Below are 22,155 nucleotides of genomic sequence, written 5' to 3'. Positions count from 1 at the left end.
CCTGATGAACTGGGCAGCGGAGTAAATTCACACCCCAAAATTTTTCCTTATCAGCATTAATGTATCATATGATTCGCCCTACTTTCCCCCACCCCAAGGTGTTGTGTGCTGTGTATCTTTTTGCTGTCTCTTGGAGATCTTCAGATGAGAAGTGAGTAATCAATGAAATGAAGGAGCAAAATAGAAAAGATCCATCGAGATTTTGGGGGAAATTCCTTTTCTAATGGGGGTACAGATTGCTGGTGCAGTTGGTTGGTGAGTGGTCCTGCCATTGAAATGTGTCAGAGCCCAGATGGCCTCACTGAGCCTTACAAATCTAGATAGCAAAAAATATTCTGGCACAGATGAAATGATGCTCCACGGATCTAGTCCGTTCTGCACTCTGGGGAGGAAGAGAACAGGTTTTTGTCTCAGTTCCCCATTAGGTTGTATCACTGTGAAACATGATACTACCGGTGTACTCCCAGTCAACACAGAAATAAACAGCCTCATCTTCAGCCTGGATGTTGGAGATGGTTAAATAGCCAGTGTTCCCAGAGGAAGAGCCCGTGAACCGGTCCGGGATCCCTTCTCCCCTCTTGTCGGCACCATAGAGCACAAAACGAGGAGCGTTTCTGGGTTTCTGTTGATACCAGTAAAAACTGTCCAAGCTCCCACTACTTTTGGAGCAGGGGAGTTTAGTCGTCTGGCCCAGACACACAGACTGGGAGTCTGGCTGAATGACTGCTGGCTGTGAATGGACACCTTTACAGAAATAGACAGAAAAAGACAGAGAAACTTTCCTCTTTATCATTTGTCCCCTCCGGCATCACAACAGACTGTGTGGACTCATGGCTGGTTGGTTGGTTGGGTGTGTAAGTCCTACCATATTATTTATTTGTTTAAAAATCTTCATACCCCACTATTCAGGAAAAAACATATCACAGCAGTCTGCAGCAATCAGATGTAAATCATACAGTAAAAACATAAACATTTAATATCAGAGATCAGCTAACTATTAGAGAAGGATATTTTCTTAACTGTCAGCGTAGGATGGCAGCCAGAGAGAAGTGAGTGCAAAGCCCTTTGGTTCGAGACTTTGAAAGCTCTTAAGGCACAGAAAATGAGCTCTTCATTCTTCACTCCAGAGTGGAAGATCAAAGGTTTTTGTCTCAGTTCCCCATCAGATTGGACCACCATGAAACATGTTGCTGTCATACTCCCAGGCACCACAGTAACAAACTACCTCATCTGCAGCCTGGATGTTGGAGATGGTTAAATAACCAGTGGTCCCAGAGGAAGAACCAGTGAACCGATCCAGGATCCCATCTCCCCAGGTGCTGGTACCAGCAAACACAAAGCGAGGAACCTGCCCAGCTATCTGTTGATTCCAGTGAAACCTGCTCCAGCTACCACCACTATTTTGAGAGCAGGAGAGTTTCACAGTTTCACCCGGGGACACAGACTGGGAGACTGGCTGAGTGAAGGCTGGCTGTGAAGTGACACCTTTGCAAAAAAGGGAAACGGGGGAAATAAAATACTTTGATCCTCTGTGCTCCCCAATATCGCAGGAGCAATATGTTTCTTTGATAACCATCTTAGATTCTTCTTCTTCTTCTTGTCTCTTGCACTTACCTAAGATTATCTCTTTGCCTCCTTACCTGAACAGTAACTGAGAAGAGCCAGGAAAAGCAGAGCTGGGGCCATGGTGGACTCTCCAAAGGAGGGAGGTTTTCTGAGTCAAACAGGGAACTGGCTGGGACTTCGCCATGCCCTTGCTTAAATCCCCCAGAGCTGAGGATTCATGCAAGTCCATTCCTGTGCCTTCATTGGCTTTGCTACTGGGAATGCAAATGTGCAATAATAAAGTCCAAAACAAAAGAACTGATTTGCATTAAGGAGCTGTTAAAAAAATACTCTGAAAGAGCCAACCGTTCATGGGGAATATGTGTGAGGCATAGTCCCCAAATTCCAAGACCATCATCAAAACCCTTAAGCTTCTCACTTTGTCATGCAGTCTCAAATTCCCTTCTTTGTTGCCGTACGCTAAGTGGGAATGCCTTCACTGGAAATGGGGGAAGAGAGAGTTAAGAACTAAGGGCTGCAATTTATTGCTGAGCTGTGCCAGATATTTACAGTGACGTCATTTCTCTAAATGCATTCCTGTGTCTAAATAATCTGATATCATTCTACATTCCTGTCAAAAACAGTATGAGCTCATTCAGGCCCAACTCTGCTCTTGAGGAACTCAGGTTTCGTTGTGGCAGGGCAGAGGAGAAAAGGTTTTTGTCTCAGTTCCCCATCAGATTGTATCACTGTGGAACTTGTCACCACCGGTGCCCTCCCAGGCACCACAGAAATAAACTGCTTCATCTTCCGCCTGGATGTTGGAGATGGTTAAAGAGCCAGTGTTCCCGGACTGAGAGCCAGTGAACCGATCTGGGATGCCTTCTCCCCTGGTGCTGGAGCCAGACCACACAAAGCGAGGAGCCTGCACAGGTTTCTGTTGATACCAGTGAAAGCTGTACCAGCTACCACCACTACTTCTAGAGCAGGAGAGTTTTACAGTTTGGCCCAGGGACACAGACTGGGAGCCTGTCTGAGTCACTGTTGGCTGTGAATTGGCACCTTTTGAAAAAGAAAAAGAATAGCATGACTCTCCATCCTCTGTCTTCTCAAATATCACTGGAGCTTTAAGTTTCCATAATAAATTAACATAATAAATGAATATATATTATAGTTTATTGTGCTGTTGGCTCCATGGCAAAAGAGATGTTATTCCTTCCCATCCTTACCTGAGCAGTAACTGAGAAGGGCCAGAAAAAACAGAGTCCAGGCCATGGTGAGCTCTCTTATCCAAACAGGCAACTGGCTGGAACCTCAGCCTTTTGCTTCTTAAATGGCCTGGAGCTGATGAACGGCCACTTCATGCAAATCCAAACTGTGCTCATTGGCTCTGCTAGAACTGCATGTCTCTGTTTGGAATGCATGATTAAGGAGCTCAACCAGATGCAATAGGACTGATTTGGAGAGAGAGAGAGAGGGGGGGGGAGGGAGGGAGAGAGAGAGATGACCTGAAGTAGAAGTAGGATGATTTGCCATGATCAAGGCAGATTGGGACTGTCACTCACGGGAAGAGAGAAAGAGATGGGCTCACAGCTTAGCGCTAAAGGACACAAAATGTGCATGATACAGTCCCTGGCACCTCCAATTTAAAAAGGAATCAGGTAGTAAATGATGGGGAAATGCTCCTTTCGAGATGCTGGCATCAGAATAAGAATCCTGGAAAATGGATTGATTTTTGTTCTGTTTTAGTTGCAGGGAGGTTAGATGGCATTGTGTCAAAGAAATGTTCTCCCACACTTTCCCCACTCTCTTGGGGCCCCCAAATTTTTTTAAAGGAAATTCTGCATGTGCAAATGGCTTTAGATACCTATTAGGTTCAAAAATTACCATATAGCATATATTCAACACAAAAAACAGTGACAATTTGTTGTTGACGAAGGACAGCTGAACATATAAAGGGCCCCATTACCTTCAATAGCTTAGGGCCCCATCAAACCTAAATCCAGCCCTCTTGAGTTCCATACATGTAAAGGTAAAGGTAAAGGTACCCCTGCCCGTACGGGCCAGTCTTGACAGACTCTGGAGTTGTGCGCCCATCTCACTTAAGAGGCCAGGGGCCAGCGCTGTCCGGAGACACTTCCGGGTCACGTGGCCAGCGTGACATCGCTGCTCTGGCCAGAGCCAGAGCCAGAGCCGCACACGGAAACGCCGTTTACCTTCCCGCTGGTAAGCGGTCCCTATTTATCTACTTGCACCCGGAGGTGCTTTCGAACTGCTAGGTTGGCAGGCGCTGGGACCGAGCAGCGGGAGCGCACCCCGCCGCAGGGATTCGAACCGCCGACCTTTCGATCGGCAAGCCCTAGGCGCTGAGGCTTTAACCCACAACGCCACCTGCGTCCCATGTTCCATACATGAGTAACAGCCAAATAAACTGCTCATCTGTTACTGAACTCTGTCTTCATACTGCAGGTGCAAGGACATCTGGGGACTCCAGAAATGAATTATGTCAAATGTAGATAAACTGAACCAATGTCTCCCCTTGTGTCTAAAGCTCAGATTATCACCAAGGATGTATATCATGTTTCAGAATAAAATACCTTTAAAAAAACCACACCAGATTTACCAGAGAAGAACTGAAGATTTCTTTTTAAGCAAACTTATCATAAAGGAAGCAGTTTTCAGTCAAATATCAGGCTAGACTCTTTGCTCTGCAGTCACCTCCTCTTTCACTCTGGGATGTGCATGAAAAGGTATCCTTGAATGCCTATTTCAAACGCCATTGCCAAGCACTCCTTGGGAATCGGAGGAAATTATGAATGGATACGTTTTGAGTATCCTGGCTAGAACACTGTCACCAGTTCTCTTCCTGGACCTGATTTTGTGCTGTGTTTCTGCATGTAAAAGGTAAAGGTAAAGGACCCCTGGATGGTTAAGTCCAGTCAAAGGCAACTATAAGGTTGTGGTGCTCATCTCACTTTCAGGCCAAGGGAACTGGCGTTTGTCTGCAGAGAGCTTTCCGAGTCATGTGGCCAGCAGGACTAAACCGCTTCTGGGGCAACAGGACACTGTGATGGAAAACAGAGCGCACGGAAATGCCGTTTACCTTCCTGCTGCAGTGGTACCTATCTATCTACTTCCACTGGCATGCTTTGGATCTGCTAGGTTGGCAGGTGCTGGGACAGAGCAACAGGAGCTCATTCCATTGCGGGGATTCGAACTGCCGACTTTCTGAGTGGCAAGCCCAAGAGGATCGGTGGTTTAGACCACAGCACCACCTGCTGGTACGTGGGGTGTAATGGTTTTTACCAGAGGGTGGGGGAGACAACGAAAACCATGACTGACTTCAGTCTGCACTGTGAATACATAAAGCCATAACAAAAAGAAAGGCAACAGAATTGATTTTCATAAGGGAAGCTGGGAGGAGGCAGCAGTGGTCCCATCTCTGTTGGGGGCTGGATCAGAAGTAAACACAGCGAAGACATAGAGACACTGGATTTATGTATAAGCTAAACACCCTATAGCTTAGGGCCCCACTCTCTTGGGGGGCCTCCAAAAAATTAAAGGAATAAAACCTGGATGTACATTTCCAAAATATAAGATGAAAAACAAATAAAATAAACCCTACATACGGCAACAGTGTTTTGTGTTGTGTAGGCTCCTATGATGTAAGTAATGGGCCCCGCCTGCTAGCCTGCTCCCTAAAATATCACTGGTTTGCTCATTTCTATATATAGGGTGCCTGCATTCTGCATGTGCAAATGGATTTAGATACCTAGATGGCATTGTGTCAAAGAAATGTTCTCCCACACTTTCCCCACTCTCTTGGGGCCCCCAAATTTTTTTAAAGGAAATTCTGCATGTGCAAATGGCTTTAGATACCTATTAGGTTCAAAAATTACCATATAGCATATATTCAACACAAAAAACAGTGACAAATTGTTGATGACAAAGGACAGCTGGACATATCAAGCGCCCCATTACCTTCAGTAGCTTAGGGCCTCATCAAACCTAAATTCGGCTCTGCATGGAGAGCACAATCTTTCCCACCTGGCAAAAGGGACACACTGCGAGGGAGGTGCAGACCTGGCAATGAGGCAGTTGGAGGAATGTGGGAAGAAGGAGGAAACTTTGGAAGGCTGCTTGTCCCAGTTGTGGAGGAAACATGTCAGAGCAGGCAAGGAGAAAGGTGGGGGGCTCCTTCTACTGCAGAGGTCAGTAAAGAAAGAGGGAATGTGCAGAATTCCCAGAAGGAAGATGCCATTCCAACCAACCTGGGGTTTATAAATAATTGGAATTAGAAAGGTGATGCAGTATGAAACCACAATAGAGGGGGAGGTAAGTCAAAGGGGATATTTGTAGCGTACAGTGGTACCCGGGGTTAAGTACTTAATTCGTTCTGGAAGTCTGTTCTTAACCTGAAACTGTTCTTAACCTGAAGCACCACTTTAGCTAATAGGGCCTCCTGCTGCCGCTGCACCACCACCGCACAATTTCTGTTCTCATCCTGAAGCAAAGTTCTTAACCCGAGATAATATTTCTGGGTTAGCTGATTCTGTAACCTGAAGCGTATGAAACCCGAGGTACCACTGTATTGTGTTTCTATTTGATGTTTGTACAAATGAAAAAGTCAAAAATGAAAGAGAGAGAGAGAGAGAGAGAGAGAGAGAGAGAAGGCATTGGGGGAAAGGTGCCCTCATTTCTAGGTTTTGAGCAGGCAAACCTCAATCACACAGAGTTATGCCCATGAGTGAATCAGTTTTCCCTTCTCTAAGAAGAAGAGAGAAGGTTTTTGTCTCAGTTCCCCATTAGATTGTACCACTGTGATACCCCTTCAAGATATTGTACTCCCAGTCAGAACAGTAATAAACGGCCTCATCTTCAGTCTGGATGTTAGTGATAGTTAAATAGCCGGTGTTCCCAGAGGAAGAAGGAGTGAACCGATCTGGAATTCCGTCTCCCCTGGTGCTGGTGCCATAGAGCAGAAAGCGAGGAGCCTGTCCAGGCTTCTGTTGATACCAGTGAAATGCATCCCAGCTACTACCACCATTTCTGGTGCAGGAGAGTTTCGCAGTTTCACCTGGAGACATAGACTCAGAAGCAGGCTGAGTCAAACTTGGTTGTGAAGTCACACCTTTACGAAAAGGGGGGAAAGAGAAACAGGACGTCTGTTCAGTTTCCATGTTTCAAATCTCACAGAAGCATGATGTTCTTGTGCTAAATACATAATGAAAGTGGGTGAGATGTTCTCCTGTGTGGAGCAAGTCCTTCATAGTCTTACCTGCACAGTAGCTGAGAAGGGCTAGGAAAACCAGGGGCCAGGCCATGGTGAGTGCTCTAAAAGAGTGTGACTTCACTACCGAAGGAGACCTAGTTGGGCTCTTCCTCTTCTCCAAATTGCCCAAGAAATGCCAAGCAGGTCCTTCGTGAAAATTTATTCTCTGGTCCTTAGATCCACAAGAATGTCTTTATTGGCTTGCTTGGGGGAGTGCACAGCCAATGCTAATTAGATAATTTTGCATGAAACTCTTGTAGGCGGTCCTCACTTTGGCCAGGATAAAAGGGAAGCAGCAATGGTGCAATCAGGGCAGGACTTGGGGAGGCAAGCAGATGTCATGGGCCAACTCCACAGAACGAGGGTCTCTAAAATGTAGCAGTACTGGCTCAACACACTTTGAATTGAAGCAACACGTATTTCCATCTAGAGAGCCTCCTTCTCAAGATAGGGCATTAAGTCCAAAGCCGAAAACGACCTTAATTAGGGATGGGGAGGCTTGTTCAGACTGGTGGCTGCATTCCTATCTAGGCAAGGAAAAAGTGGGCAGTGTAACACAAGTAAATTTTACCTTTGTATCACAGGCAAGATTCTGCACTCTCACACTTCTCTCTTTCCTCTATTCACGTCACCAAGAGGTGCTATCAGGGTTCAAGGACAGACTATAGTAGACGAAAAACACTCCAGGAGACTGCAAAGCAGTGGAGTGAGGGAATGAACTGGGGAGAGTGTGAAACATCCGCTACAAAGATAAGGGGGGGGGCTGAGTTTAGGACCCCAGATCTCCTAATAAGTGTTGGAAATGTAAAGAAGCAGAGGGTACATTCTATCATATGTGGTGGAAATGTAGGAAGGTTAAAAAATTCAGGGAAGTGATTTATAATGAAATGAAAAAAATGTTTAGAGTAACCTTTGTTTAAAAAAACCAGAAGCCTTTTTAACAAGGTATTGTAGAACCCAACATTGTAGGATTTCAAAAGATCGGGGGGGGGGGAGTTTATATATGCTATGATGGCGGCCCGGATATTATTAGCCCAAAGATGGAAGGAGGAAGCAGTCCCGACCAAAGAAGACTGGCAAACCAAGTTAATGGACTATGCTGAAATGGCGAAATTAACTGGAAAGCTCAGAAATCAAGACGACAAGAGATTCAAAAATGAATGGGAAATGTTTATTATGTATTTGCAAAAGTATTGGAAACAGGTTAATACATTGGCAGGATGTTCAAAACACTTGTCATTTTAGAAATAGTACAAGAAATCTGAGGTAAAAAAAGAAATAATTCGGAGTAGATATGATATGCAGCTGAGGGAAGTCAAGGGGTTCAGAGAATCCCATTTTTTTGGATTTGATATTGTTTTTGTGTATATTTTTCTTTGTTTGTGGTGGTTATTGTATTTGACATTATGCTTTTTTGTGTTTGTTTTTGTTATTTTATTGAACAATTTAATTTAAAAAATATTTTTTAAAAAGGACCAGAGATCTGAAGCTTGACACCTGCAGCCTAACTGCAGGCCTGTGTAGGAGAGGTAGCCTGACTCAAGGAGGAAACATTTGATGGGGAAAATTTGACATTATTTGACATTATTGCCAAACACATTTTTCAAAGAAGAAGCATTGGAATATGTAGTGAATTTTCTGAATACAAAAACAAGAATAGGGTTGCCATATGTCCAGGATTTTGCCTCAGGAAATTTCATCCAGTGGAAATTTCTGGTATTCATGAAAATGTCTGGGAATGACCGCTCCCCACATAAAACAGGGGTGACCTTTGTGTGGATGCGCGCAGCCCCTGGATCTGGAGCCCCTGGATCCATCAGCATAGGCTTGGCTTCGCCTTCCCTCAGGTGGGATACCTGGAGGTCTCCGCCTACCCCAGTCAGTTGTCCAATCCCACCTGGGGGGAAGCGTTGCCAAGGAGATCAGGCCAGGTAGGGGAGGGATTACCTGCCCACACAATCAGTGGCGTAGCGTAGGGGGTGCAGGGGGGCCCGGCCGCACCGGGCGCAACATCTGGGGGTTAGGGTTAGGGGGCGCAAATCCACGGGTTAGGGGGCGCAAATCCATGGGTTAGGGGGTGCAAATTACTTGCCTTGCCCCGGGTGCTGACAACCCACGCTACGCCACTGCACACAATAGAGGGAGGATCTTACCTGGGAATCCTCACTTGGCCCCAGAGCTTCTCCCACCCTACCCACCCTCAGTTAATGCATTATTTTGCAGGTTAACTTTTCTTCACAGTTATGCGGGCGCTGCTATGTTAAGACTAGACTAGAGCACTGCCATCTGAATGAATGAATCTTTATTTGCATCAGCCACCGGCCATAGCAATAAAACAACAATACGATATGCAAAGAATAGAAATACAAATAAGAAGTCGATTATATAAAATGCATTTTAGGGTTTTGAATCAGTAGTCAAGTAGTGGACCTTATTCTGATTGCCCCAGCTAAAACCCTTGCAACCTTTTGCTGTCACCTGCTCATCTTGATCTGCCAAGAGAAAGGACACTGTGGCAGTGGCTGGGCGACCCGGAATGGACAATAAAAGAGGGGCAAGAACCTCATTCCTCAAGTCTTTATAAAGAGTGCAGGCCAGAAGGACATGCATCGCTGATTTGATACTGCCATCTCCCCAGGGACATAAGTGTTTTTCGTGTGGAATCTGTTGGAATCGTCCCTCAAGTACAGCTGAGGGCAAGACATTCAATATTTCGGGGGTAAAAGCGTGCCTATATTTTGGAATTGCTAGGTGATGCAGAGAGGGTGCCAGATAGTCAAAATGGAAGGTGGGAAATAGTCATAACATGGGCAAAATTTTCTTATTGTGGCCAAGTTGTTCTGACACTCATTATCATTTAGGTCAGGCATAGGCCATCTCTGGCCCTCCAGATGTTTGGGACTACAATTCCCATCATCCCTAGCTAACAGGACCAGTGGTCAGGAATGATGGGAATTGTAGTCCCCAACATCTGGAGGGCCGGAGTTTGCCTATGCCTGATTTACTTGCTGCCAAATTAGACTGTTTGCTTTACTAAAATCCCAAGTGAGTAGCTGTCAGGGTGATAAGCCACAAGAGTGAAGTTTTTGGTAGACAATTTTAGTCCAGGAGCATTGCCATCTCATTCACACCAAATAGGTGCAAAAGTCATACCCAGCAAGGCCAGGGCAAATGTCAGGTCTGGCAAAATTTCGGAAGCAAAGCCACCTTCTAAATGGGAAAGAGCTGAGACAATTGCAATTGTTCTCTTAGTTCTGGTGAAATCTCTGCATTGACGTATATGACTGATTTCCTCAAGGAGAATAAATGTGTGGGTTTTTGTCTCAGTTCCCCCTTGAACTGCGTCGCCGTGCCATGTGCTGCCTTGAAATGTGGCACAGTAATAATCAGTTTCGTCTTCTGCGAGGGCTCCAGAGATAGTTAAATAGCCACTGTTCCTGGCGACGTCTTTGGAACCGGAGAAACGAGAGGGGATTCCAGAGCGTTGGTGCCTGATAGAATCTGTATGATAGAATAAGAGGTACTCTGGCGAACCCCCAGGCTTCTGCCGAAACCAGGACACAGCAAAACTATCAATGCTGAATCCATTGTTTAAGGAACAGGAAAGTGTGGTTGTTTTTCCTGGTGGCACTGAAACTGACACCGGCTGAGATAGCAGAGGCTGAGAACTTGACCCTGGAAGAAAAGAATATTGAAAGAATATTCATGCTGGTTGCATTAGGAACGCTTATCGCAGCGACGGTGTTCATGTATACATAACTTCCTCTCACCTGCGCACCAAGTAGCCAGCAGGCTAACAAGGCAAACCCAAACCATGCTGAAATTTGAATTTAGAATGAGGAAAGAAAAGGAACCCAGGACAGTGTGGGTGAATATGGAAACGAGTCTTTAAATCACTCCTGTTTGTAGAGATGCTCCACCTCCATGTTAATCAGTTCTGTTCTGATTGGTCAGTAGGGAAACATGAACGGAAGGTTGGCATGTCATTCTTTTTTTCCAATTTTTTTATTTATACTTTTCAGGTTCATACATTTCGCTGATTTTACAATCATTTCGACATTTCAAAACTTGACTTCCTTCCCCCCCTTTCTGCGGTTCCTTAAATTTATTTTTAATATCTTCTGCGTATCCAAATTAACTTAGTTTGCTCATTGATGCATCTTCTTGAAATATATACTCTTATGAAACTGCAGGTTTTACAATAATCCTGCCAATGTTCTTACCTGTTTACAATTTATCTATAAATATTCAATAAACAATTTCCATTCTTTTATTCAAAGCTTGTTATCTTGATTTCCTATTCTTTCGGTATTTCAGATGTCAAGAGAAATAAACAACTATATTTCAGAAGACATCTGAAGGCAGCCCTGTTTCAGGAAGTTTTTAATGCGTGATGTTTTGTCACTTAAAAAAATTATTATTAATATTCTCTTGGGAGCTGGCCAGAGTGCCTGGGGAAACCCAGCCAGATGGGCGGGGTATAAATAATAAGTTATTATTAAATTATTTCCATTCTTTTATAAAAAGTTTGTTATCTTGATTTCTTATTCTTCCAGTAAGTTTCGCCATTTCTGCATATTCCGTAAGTTTTTATATCCATTCTTCCTTAGCTGGGACTTCTGCTTCTTTCCATTTTGGGGTGAGTAGCGTTGCTGCCTCTGTAGTAGCATACATGAATAAGTTTAGGTAGTTGTGTCCCTATAATTCCTAAAAGAAAAGCTTCTGGTATTTTCACAAACATTACAGTCATACCTCATGCTATGTCCGCTTCATGTTACAGTGGTACCTCAGGTTAAGTACTTAATTCGTTTCGGAGGTCCGTTCTTAACCTAAAACTGTTCTTAACCTGAAGCACCACTTTAGCTAATGGGGCCTCCTGCTGCTGTCGCACTGCCGGAGCCCGATTTCTGTTCTCATCCTGAAGCAAAGTTCTTACCAGAGAGAGCCAGTGTGGTGTAGTGGTTAAGAGCGGTAGTCTCGTAATCTGGGGAACCGGGTTCGGGTCTCCGCTCCTCTACATGTAGCTGCTGGGTGACCTTGGGCTCATCACACTTCTCTGAAGTCTCTCAGCCCCACTCACCTCACAGAGTGTTTGTTGTGGGGGAGGAAGGGAAAGGAGAATGTTAGCCGCTTTGAGACTCCTGAAAGGGAGTGAAAGGCAGGATATCAAATCCAAACTCTTCTTCTTCTTCTTCTTAACCTGAAGCACTATATCTGGGTTAGCAGAGTCTGTAACCTGAAGCATATGTTAACCCGAGATACCACTGTACATTCTTTCAGGGTATGTCCTGTGGTGACCCGGAAATACCGGAAAGGGTTACACGCAAAATGACATCATGCGCATGTGCAGAAGCGGCGAATCACAACCCGCACGTGTGCAGACGCGCAGACGCGGGTTGTGTTCTTTTCATGTTGCGAACAGGCCTCCGGAATGGATCCCATTCAAAACCAGAGGTACCACTGTATTTTAAACATCATTGGTCTCCCTGCCTTCTGCTTCACCAGCCTCAATATGCTCCAGCCACCTCTGAGTGTCTTGCTTGTCTCATCTCAAGGTCAGAGGGTGATGGTAACAACATCACAGCCAATGGAGCAGAAATACCCAGCTGCACCTCAACGAGTGGAGAAAGTCTCCAGGAAGAAAACAGGAAGCATCTTCAGCCACCTGAGACCCAGTAAGATGTGGCAGCTGCAACTGCCTTTGAGGACCAAAGGTTTGTGTCTTACTTCCCCCTCTGAACACACCACTGTGCCGAGAGGCAGTGACATTATCCCATCCTTCACAGTAATAATCAGCTTCATCTTGCTGTTGAACACCAGCGATGATTAAGGTGACTGTTTTTCCGCTGCTGCGACCAGAAAATCGTTCTGGAATCCCAGCAGGTCTTTCCTTGTCCTCATATATAAGTGCCTTGGGGATCCCACCAGGTTTTTGCTGGTACCACTGAACATAGTGCTTATCAACCCTTTCTCCTGAACATGAGAATTCTGCCGTTTGTCCTAGAGATACAGAGACTGATGGTGGCTGATTAAGAACGTATTGGGCCACAGAACCTGGAAGGGGGTGAAATATATGCAGAGATAAATAACTGGAAGACCAAGGGGTTGGTGGATGGACTGACCTTGGCTTGAGTGGGGATGCATGCAGAAATTGGCGCCTGGGACACTATAGACCCAAATGAGCATCTTCTCTACACATATCCCAGCTCAAGGCAAAGTCATGGGTCCATCAGCCCCTCCACTCAAATCAGCTCAAGTGACCTGGGTGCCCAAAACCAAGATCAAGATGTGCCCAATAATAGGAAAAGGGATCTAAAATTGGGGAGGTACCTATCTCAGTACCTGAGTAATAAGTGAAGACCAGGATGAGAAGATGACAAGGAGACAAGGCCATGGTGGACATGGGTGATGAACTCTCCTTCCTAAGGATGAACCCAGGCAGCTTCCTCTTAAAGCCCATCAAAGCCACTGAATGCTCCCTTTATGCAAATTCACTCCCTGTTGATTGGCCACCAAGACTGCCTCTATGCATTGGAGTGGCACAGTGTCTTTCTCCAGCCATACTTGCAAGCTCCCTTTGTGGCTTCTCCATCATCCTATCCTTGGGGTACGTTCAAGAGAACGTAAGGGAAACAGCACTCTGAATGCCAGGGTGGTGTGCATGAGAGATGTAGCTTGCCCAGGTTGATGGACTATATGGAATTGACGGAAAGGACTGGCAGAATCCGAAACCAGGGAGAGGAGTTGATGGAAGAAGATTGGAAAACTTAAAGTTTATATATAGAAATATCGCAAAATTAATGAGTGATAGAAAAATGATGGATTGATATTTTATGGATTTAGCAGAAATGTTATAAGGAGTTAAACACATATAAGCATTTTAGTTTTAATGTTAAAAGAAGGTTTAAAAAAAAAAGGAAAAAAATTGGTGAAAGGAGGGAAAGTAAAGTTACATTATATTGAGATAAATTACAGAACAAAAATTGGAAAAGATGGAAAGCATTTGCTGAAATAGATAATCGAATTAGAATACAAAAAAGGGAGGTGTGAGGAGGTCAAGGAAATAAGCGAATGAAAAATAAGTTGGGAAGATTAGTTGTGTTTTTTGTTTTTTGTCCCTTTTTTTCTTTCTCTTGTTGTGATGTGATGTGTTGTTTTGTTTTTGTTTGGTGTTATTGCTTTTACTTTTGCTTTTTGTAACCCTTGAAAATTTTAATAAATATTATTTAAAAAAAAAAAAGAAGAGATGTAGTATTAATGTGTCATCATGAATCTGGTTGACAAGTGCAATGCAAGATCTTATACCTCAACATCCTTCCCCAGTTTCCTGCACACATTTCATTCGTTCCAGTATTTTTAGAGCAAGGCCGCCCTCTAGGGGCCTTGTCGCATTCTGCAATGTGAGGGCGCCAATCTATTTGACCATAACTGAAGTAAGTAAATAAGTTAACTTCTACATGAAAGAACACATTTCCTGACCTGCTTCGCTCCCCAAACTCCTTTTTTGCTTAAGAATTCTTCTCGTGTTTGTTCAACCTCCGCCTGAGATTTTAATTCATTAAGTTTTCCTTCATACAAGCTCCCCACTTCATATATGTCAGGGGCTCAGGAGCAGAAGCACAGGGAAGAGGGGAGATGGAGAGCGAAGGGGAAGAATCTGAGGGCAGCGTAGAAGAAGATGACAGTGGCCCGAGAGATTCCATGAGCCTCTCCAGCGAATCGGAAGATTCACAGAAGGGGGCGCCGGTGGCCAGGGCAAGGGGGGTCCCAAGGGGGACACTCCAGAAGCAAGGGGCCAGCGGGGACTCCCAGAGCAGCAGTTGGAGATCAGGACCAGCTTCCCCACCTGAGCATAGTGGGGGGGAAGAGTCCCAGGTATCGGGGGTAGCGTCTCCCCCACCAGGGAGAGAAGAGGAGTCAGGGCTGACCACGCCTCCATCGGAGAGTCAGGCAACGGAGGGGAGGTCAGGTCCAGCTAGCATCCCGGAAGAGGGAAGCAGTGACAGAAGCAGTGTAACGGTCAGGAGGAAGGTCACTGGGTTGGCGCGAGAGCCAAGTTCAAAAGTACAGGTGCACAGGGCAGCAGAGAACGAGGATTGGGAACCGGGTCCTAAAGCCCGCCGGAGGCAGGGGGAGGAGTCAGGGGACTCAGCGTCAGAGGAGTCCAGAAAGGGGAATGCCCCAGCGGACAGGAGGACCCAGAGGAGAAGAGAGCAGAGAAGAGGTGGAGCAGGGCTAGAATCTTAAACTGGTGTCAGGGGGGAGGAGATTCAGACGGAACTTCGGCGGTCTAGGGTTTAAGACGTAGAGCTGCGCGCTACGGCTTTGGAATGGAAACTGAACTTCAATAAAGACTTTTGTATATAACGACAACCTGGCATTGGTCCTCTGTGAGCTGGGACCTTGGGCAGCTCTGACAATATCAGTCGGTGTACAGTGAGGTGTGTGCACTATATTTAATAGGGGGCAGGTATCAGGGTCAGTCTGCCGCATTACTCATTGGTGATAAGGGTTGGGATCTGCTACATATTTTTGGTGGCTAGAGGTGGGATCCACTACACCCAGGTAAGGGCCTGGAACCTCTGGAATCTCGTGCATCCACTCAGCAGAGATTGTAAAAAGGTAAAGGTACCCCTGCCCGTACGGGCCAGTCTTGACAGACTCTGGGGTTGTGCGCCCATGTCACTTAAGAGGCCAGGGGCCAGCGCTGTCCGGAGACACTTCCGGGTCACGTGGCCAGCGTGACATCGCTGCTCTGGCGAGCCAGAGCCGCACACGGAAACGCCGTTTACCTTCCCGCTGGTAAGCGGTCCCTATTTATCTACTTGCACCCGGAGGTGCTTTCGAACTGCTAGGTTGGCAGGCGCTGGGACCGAGCAGCGGGAGCGCACCCCGCCGCAGGGATTCGAACCGCCGACCTTTCGATCGGCAAGCCCTAGGCGCTGAGGCTTTAACCCACAGCGCCACCTGCAGCAGAGATTGTAGTGGCATCTAATACTACTTAGAGAGAGAGAGAGCGTACCAGAAGATTTTTGTCTCTGTTCCTCTTAGGACTGTGACACATTCCACTTAGGGATGCCACACATTGCAGTAATAATCAGCCTCATCTGCTGCCTAGATGTTGCAGATGGTTAAATATTAAATATTTGGGGATGGAAGAAGAGAACTGAGGTCCCCAGAGCCTGCAACAGCATGGGTATAGTAATAATACAGGAACCCAGAAGGGCTGCCAGGTGTTTGTTGGTACCAGGCTTGTCTATAGCTGGTCACTGTTGCACTGTTGCATATGTTGGAAACTGCCCAGAGTGACTGGGGCAACTTAGTCAGATGAGCAAGGTATTATGGAATAGGAGGTCCCAATTTTTATCATAGAAATGTTGGAGGGCATGGTGGAGGCAGATGATAATGGCACCCAAGCTGACGTTTGGAGGCAAAGCTCAGCATACCTGGCTCCCATTCCACAGAGTGTCTCATTGTAAGCCTGGTGTTTGGACAGAAAGTGCCTTTGATCGGCAGTCAGAGGTTTTTGTCTCAGTTCCTCATAGGACTGCATCACTGTGGCACTTGCTACCTGGGTGATACCACACAGCACAGTAATAGTCAGCCTCATCTGCTTCTTGGATGTTGCTGATGGTTAAATACCAGGTATTTTGGGATGCCTCCTTGGAAGCGGAGAACCGACTAAGGTCCCCAGAGCCGGCAGCTGCACTGTTATAGTAATAGTAGAGGAACCTGGGAGGGCTGCCAGGCTTTTGCTGGTACCAAGACTGGTCATAGCTTGTCACAGTTGCACTGCTCATGGAACAGGAGAGTTTAACCGTCTGTCCAAGAGCGGCTGACTTAGAAGGCTCCTGGGTCACCACAGTCTGGGCACTGGAGACTGGGGAAAGAAGAAGACTGTTAGTTTCTCTGAGACCATTCTGTGTTTAAGGTACTGTCTGAAAGGTAGCCCTTTCTACTCTTCTCACCTGTGCACCATGTCGCCAGGAGGACAACGCATGATGGCCCAAACATGATAAAACGCACCTAGATGTATGGGAAATGCAGACAGTTGCTTAGAAGATGCCCTGCACTGCCTGATTTTGATTCTGTCCCACTTAAGTAGACAACTTCCATGCCCCGCCCCTTATGGAAATCTACCGGTTTCTAATTGGTCCACATTTTCATGCTACTCATTGTAATAAATTGGGGTAGCTTATCATCCAGCTGGGTGTCAACTGCAGTGAAATGGGAGCAGACTCAATCCATCTCATTCATGGTCCAAAGTGAAACGGCATATTAATTGTTCTCACGTGGTATTTGAATGGCCCACATATCTGCCACTTTGGAAGTGAAATGTGGTCATCCAAAATCAAGACAATGATTTCTCCTGACTGGTGCCCCCTCACGCCAGAATTACCAAACTAATTTGGAAATTAAACTTAAAAACAAAACACTGACAACAAGAACCTCACAAAGTAGTCTGGAAAATAACCCAAGCTCATCGAATCAAAGAGCTCTGGAGTCCAAATGATTTGTGTTTGTTTGTTTTTTGTTTGTGTTGCTGGGGAATTTGAGGATGACCGAGGGAAATGGCTTGCTAGTGTCACTAAGATTTTATACTAGGGATGACTATATTTCCTGCAATTCAAAGCCTTCCCTCTTCATGTCACCCAGGGAGGTTTCAGGATGAAAGGAAGGGGAAATGACGCCTTTGCCTTTTCCCACTCTCCAGAAAAACATTCCAGCACCTCTGATATATCGCAACAAAAGGGTTGAGATGTGAGGCTGACTATGAATTGGTGCACCTTAGGGTGCTACAGCGCAGTAGGAGAAATTTTCAAGCAAGTAGGGATGGAGAAAAGGTGTATTCTCCCAATTTTGCATGAAGAAGAAACAGCAAGTCAGAAAGCTCCCATACTCTTTGAAGTGTAGCTGAAGGATGTGGTTAGGGGGGAGACCTGAGGGTCAGATTGAAAGGTCCAGAGGAGCACATTCAATCCCCAGGATTAGCATTCCAGACCTCCGACTGTTATATGAAGAGAAGCAGAAGGCTATGAAGCAAATGTCAATCAGACCAAGAGCATGAAGACATTGTTTTAGAGCACTTGGTTTGGGGCAGAGAGTCATTGGTACTAAAGGAGTGTTAGGGATGTTGTGACACACGTGTGTGCGTGCATGCATGCGCGCGCGCACGCACACACACACACACACACAAAGGTAAAGGACCCCTGGACAGTTAAATCCAGCCGAATTCGACTTTGAGGTGTGGCACTTATCTCACTTTCAGGTCGAGAGAGCCGGCATTTGTCCACAGCCAACTTTCTGGGTCATGTGGCCAGCAGGACTAAACAGCTTCTGGTGCAACGGGACACCTTGACAGAAATCAGAGCGCACGGAAACATCATTTACTTTCCTACCACACCGGTACCTATTTATCTACTTGCACTGGTGTGCTTTCGAACTGCTAGGTTGGCAGAAGCTGGGACAGAACAACAGGAGCTCACTGCACCATGGGGATTTGAACGGCCAACTTTACAATCGGCAAGCCCAAGAGACTCGGTGGTTTAGACCACAGGGCCACCTGAGTCTATACACACATTCACACACACACAAATACACACACAGAGAAAATAAGGACACAGCTTCTGATTCTGCAGAGTCTCATTGTAAGCCTGGTGTTTGGACAAAAGTGTCTTTGATCTGCAGTCAGTGGTTTTTGTCTCAGTTCCTCATAGGACTGCATCACTGTGGCACTTGCTACCTTGGGGATACCACACAGCACAGTAATAGTCAGCCTCATCTGCTGCCTGCATGTTGCTGATGGTTAAATACCAGGTATTTTGGGATGCCTCCTTGGAAGCGGAGAACCGACTGAGGTCCCCAGAGCCGGCGGCTGCACTGCTATAGTAATAATACAGGAGTCTGGGAGAGCTGCCAGGCTTTTGCTGGTACCAAGACTGGTCATAGCTTGTCACAGTTGCACTGCTCATGGAACAGGAGAGTCTAACTGTCTGTCCAGGAGAGGCTGACATAGAAGGCTCCTGAGTCACCACAGTCTGGGCACTGGAGACTGGGGAAAGAAGAAGACTGTTAGTTTCTCTGAGACCATTCTGTGTTTAAGGTACTGGATGAAAAGTAGCCCATCCTACTCTGCTCACCTGTGCACCATGTCACCAGGAGGACAAGGAGAGATGCGCCAATCATGATAAAATGCTCCTAGATGTCTGGGAAATGCAGACTGTTGCTTAGAAGATGCCCTGCACTGCCTGCTTTTGATTCTGTCCCACTTAAGTAGACAATTTCCATGCCCCGCCCCTTATGGAAATCTACCTGTTGCTAATTGGTGGATCCTCCACCTCCGACTGTTATATGAAGAGAAGCAGAAGGCTATGAAGCAAGTGTCAACCAGACCAAGAACATGAAGACATTGTTTTAGGTCATTTGGTCTGGGGCAGAGAGTCATTGGTACTAAATGAGTGGTAGAGATGTTGTGACGCGTGCGTGCGTGCGTGCGTGCATGCGTACACACACACACACACACACGTAAAGCTAAAGGACCCCTGGAAAGTTAAGTCCAGTCCAATTTGACTTTGGGTTGTGGCACTCATCTTACTTTCAGGCTTTCTGGGTCATGTGACCAGCATGACTAAACCACTTCTGGTGCAACAGAACACCGTGATGGAAGCCAGAGCACATGGAAACACTGTTTACCTTCCTGCCACAGTAGTACCTCTTTATCTACTCAAGGTGCTATCCTTTAGAACTGCTAGGTTGGCAGCAGCTGGGACAGAGCAATGGGAGCTCACCACTGTTGCACAGATTTGAACTGCTGACCTTCCGATAGGTAAGCCCAATAGCAGGGGTAGGCAAACTAAGGCCCCGGGGCCGGATACGGCCCAATCGCCTTCTCAATCCAGCCCCCAGACGGTCCAGGAATCAGCGTGTTTTTACATGAGTAGAATGTGTCCTTTTATTTAAAATGCATCTCTGGGTTTTTTGTGGGGCGTGGGAATTCGTTCATATTTTTCCCCCAAAATATAGTCCAGCCCCAAACAAGGTCGGAGTGACAGTGGACTGGCCCCCTGCTGAAAAAGTTTGCTGACCCCTGCCCAAGAGGCTTGGTGGTTTAGACCACAGTGCCACCTGTGTCTACACACACACACACACACACACACACAGCTTCTGATTCTGCAGAGAGTCTCATTGTAACCCTGGTGCTTTGAAAGAAAGCGCCTTTGATCTGCAGTCAGAGGTTTTTGTCTCAGTTACTCATAGGACTGCATCACTGTGGCACTTGCTACCTGGGTGATACCACACAGCACAGTAATAGTCAGCCTCGTCTGCTTCTTGGATGTTGCTGAAGGTTAAATACCAGGTATTTTGGGATGCCTCCTTGGAAGCGGAGAACCGACTGAGGTCCCCAGAACCAGCGCTTGCACTGCCATAGTAATAATACAGCAATCTGGGATGGCTGCCAGGCTTTTGCTGGTACCAAGACTGCCAATAGTTTGTCACTGTTGCATTGCTCATGGAACAGGAGAATCTAAATGTCTGTCCAGGAGAGGCTGACATAGAAGGCTCCTGAGTCACCACAGGCTGGGCACTGGAGACTGGGGAAAGAAGAAGACCGTTAGTTTCTCTGAACCCGTTCTGTGTTTAAGGTACTGGATGAAAGGTAGCCCATCCTACTCTGCTCACCTGTGCACCATGTCGCCAGGAGGACAATGAGAGATGCCTCAAACATGATAAAAAGCTCTCCGACGTCTGGGAAATGCAGACTCTGTTGCTCAGAACATGCTCTTCCTGCTTTCTACTCCAACCCACTTCCTTAAGTAGGCAACTTCCATGCCCCGCCCCTTATGCTAATCTGCTGAACCTCCATTGGTGCACACACATATATAGTCTGGAAAGTTACTCAGCCTATAAGCCCCAAGTCCAGCTGGACGTCAGTTTCACCCAAAAGGGAGCAAAGACAATCCATCTCACATGGAGCTTCAAATTGAAATGATGTGCCTATCGTTCTGGATGCACCCCCATAATGGGGTGAAATGGGGTGATTCTGGCCAGACTCTCATGTCCCCAAGTTGGATCATGCCATTCATAAGGCATCTCAAGGTCTCCCTGATTGGATCTATACTGTTAACGTTATTAGAACGTTTAATGTTATTCTAAAACGTCACAGGGCATACTTGCTTTTTAGTTTATTTCACCAAAAAGCTGCCTCCCTGCTGCTGGTTGCTCTGCAGCTCCTTCTGGTGTCACATTTTAATGACACATTATGAATGTTAAAAGGAGGATGTCATGTGTCCATATCAAAACCACTCCTTAACACTTTGTTGTTGTTGTTGTTTAGTTGTGTCCGACTCTTCGTGACCCCCTGGACCAGAGCACGCCAGGCACTCCTGTCTTCTACGGCCTCCTGTAGTTTGGTCAAACTCATGCTGGTAGCTTCGAGAACACTGTCCAACCATCTCATCCTCTGTCATCCCCTTCTCCTTGTGCCCTCCATCTTTCCCAACATCAGGGTCTTTTCCAGGGAGTCTTCTCTTCTCATGAGGTGGCCAAAGTATTGGAGCCTCAGCTTCAGGATCTGTCCTTCCAGTGAGCACTCAGGGCTGATTTCCTTCAGAATGGAGAGGTTTGATCTTCTTGCAGTCCATGGGACTCTCAAGAGTCTCCTCCAGCACCAGAATTCAAAACCTTAACACTTCCTTAACGTTAAAAACCATGAGTGTAGATCCACCCCCTGACTCTCCAAAAAGTTATTATAATTCAGTTTCCCCCAAAAGTTAAAATACAAACCCTTTTTTCCCCATGAGAAACAAAACAAAGCAGAAAAAGCAGCATTAAGATAAATTAAACATTGTAATGGCCGCTGCCCACATCAAATGGGGGACACTTTTTGAGTGGTTGCATGCAGCCCCCCTCCCCCTGAGCCTATGCGATTCCTGGAAATACAGCCTGGCTTTGCCTCTCCTAGCTGGATACCTGGAGGTTCCCGCCTAACCTCAGACAATTAACCAATCTTGGCCAGGGAGGTGTTGCCAGGGGAGTTGACCAGGTAGGGTGGGGACCGCACTGCACACACAATAGAGGATGGAACTTACCTGGAAATCCTCAGTCAGCTCCAGAGCTTCTCCCACCTTGCCCTCCCTCAGTTTATGCCTTCTTTTTGCAGATTAACCTCTTCTTTACAGGTATGTGGGCACTGCTACGGTCACTGATGGTTGCTGCTGAAGGACTGGGAAGGAATTTCCCTACATTGGCAGGTTTTGCCTTCCCCGTAGCAAAACATCAAAACTTTGGCGGTTTCAGGCCTTGGGCAGAATCCTTTAGTCTATCTTCCCTAAATGGGG

General features: G+C 46.3%; 2 protein-coding genes across 15 annotated transcripts in view; both read right to left on the bottom strand.

The window, feature by feature from the left end:
* The window catches only part of LOC307204961 (immunoglobulin lambda-1 light chain-like), a 139,707-nt gene extending 120,689 nt beyond the window's left edge, over window positions 1–19,018 (bottom strand). For 3 of the 9 annotated variants that reach the window (XM_079957169.1, XM_079957187.1, XM_079957167.1), the window contains exon 1: window positions 1,641–1,701. In XM_079957169.1, coding sequence (XP_079813295.1) covers window positions 1,641–1,686 — 46 coding nt within the window. In that variant the 5' untranslated portion in view covers window positions 1,687–1,701. Of the gene's footprint in view, window positions 1–1,640; window positions 1,702–12,573; window positions 12,872–13,159; window positions 13,227–16,381; window positions 16,698–16,785; window positions 16,885–18,553; window positions 18,870–18,957 lie in introns of those variants that run through there. The other 6 variants (XM_079957186.1, XM_079957184.1, XM_079957177.1 and 3 more) reach the window with 4 other exon arrangements.
* Window positions 1–22,155, bottom strand: part of LOC307204974 (immunoglobulin lambda-1 light chain-like) — a 181,748-nt gene that overhangs the window by 128,663 nt on the left and 30,930 nt on the right. The window contains exons 1-2 of one of the 6 annotated variants that reach the window (XM_079957212.1): window positions 6,824–6,966; window positions 6,373–6,676 (exon numbers count right to left, since the gene is read on the bottom strand). The exons of 4 other annotated variants lie outside the window; for them this stretch is intronic. In XM_079957212.1, the coding sequence (XP_079813338.1) occupies window positions 6,373–6,676; window positions 6,824–6,869 (350 nt within the window). In that variant the 5' untranslated portion in view covers window positions 6,870–6,966. Of the gene's footprint in view, window positions 1–6,372; window positions 6,677–6,823; window positions 6,967–22,155 lie in introns of those variants that run through there. One more of the 6 variants, XM_079957216.1, reaches the window with a different exon arrangement.

This window comes from Podarcis cretensis (assembly GCF_951804945.1).
Source record: "Podarcis cretensis genome assembly, chromosome: 16".
Classification (NCBI taxonomy): Eukaryota; Metazoa; Chordata; class Lepidosauria; order Squamata; family Lacertidae; genus Podarcis; species Podarcis cretensis.
Note: the sequence above shows the minus strand (reverse complement) of the source record. Positions and strands in the feature narration are given on the sequence as shown.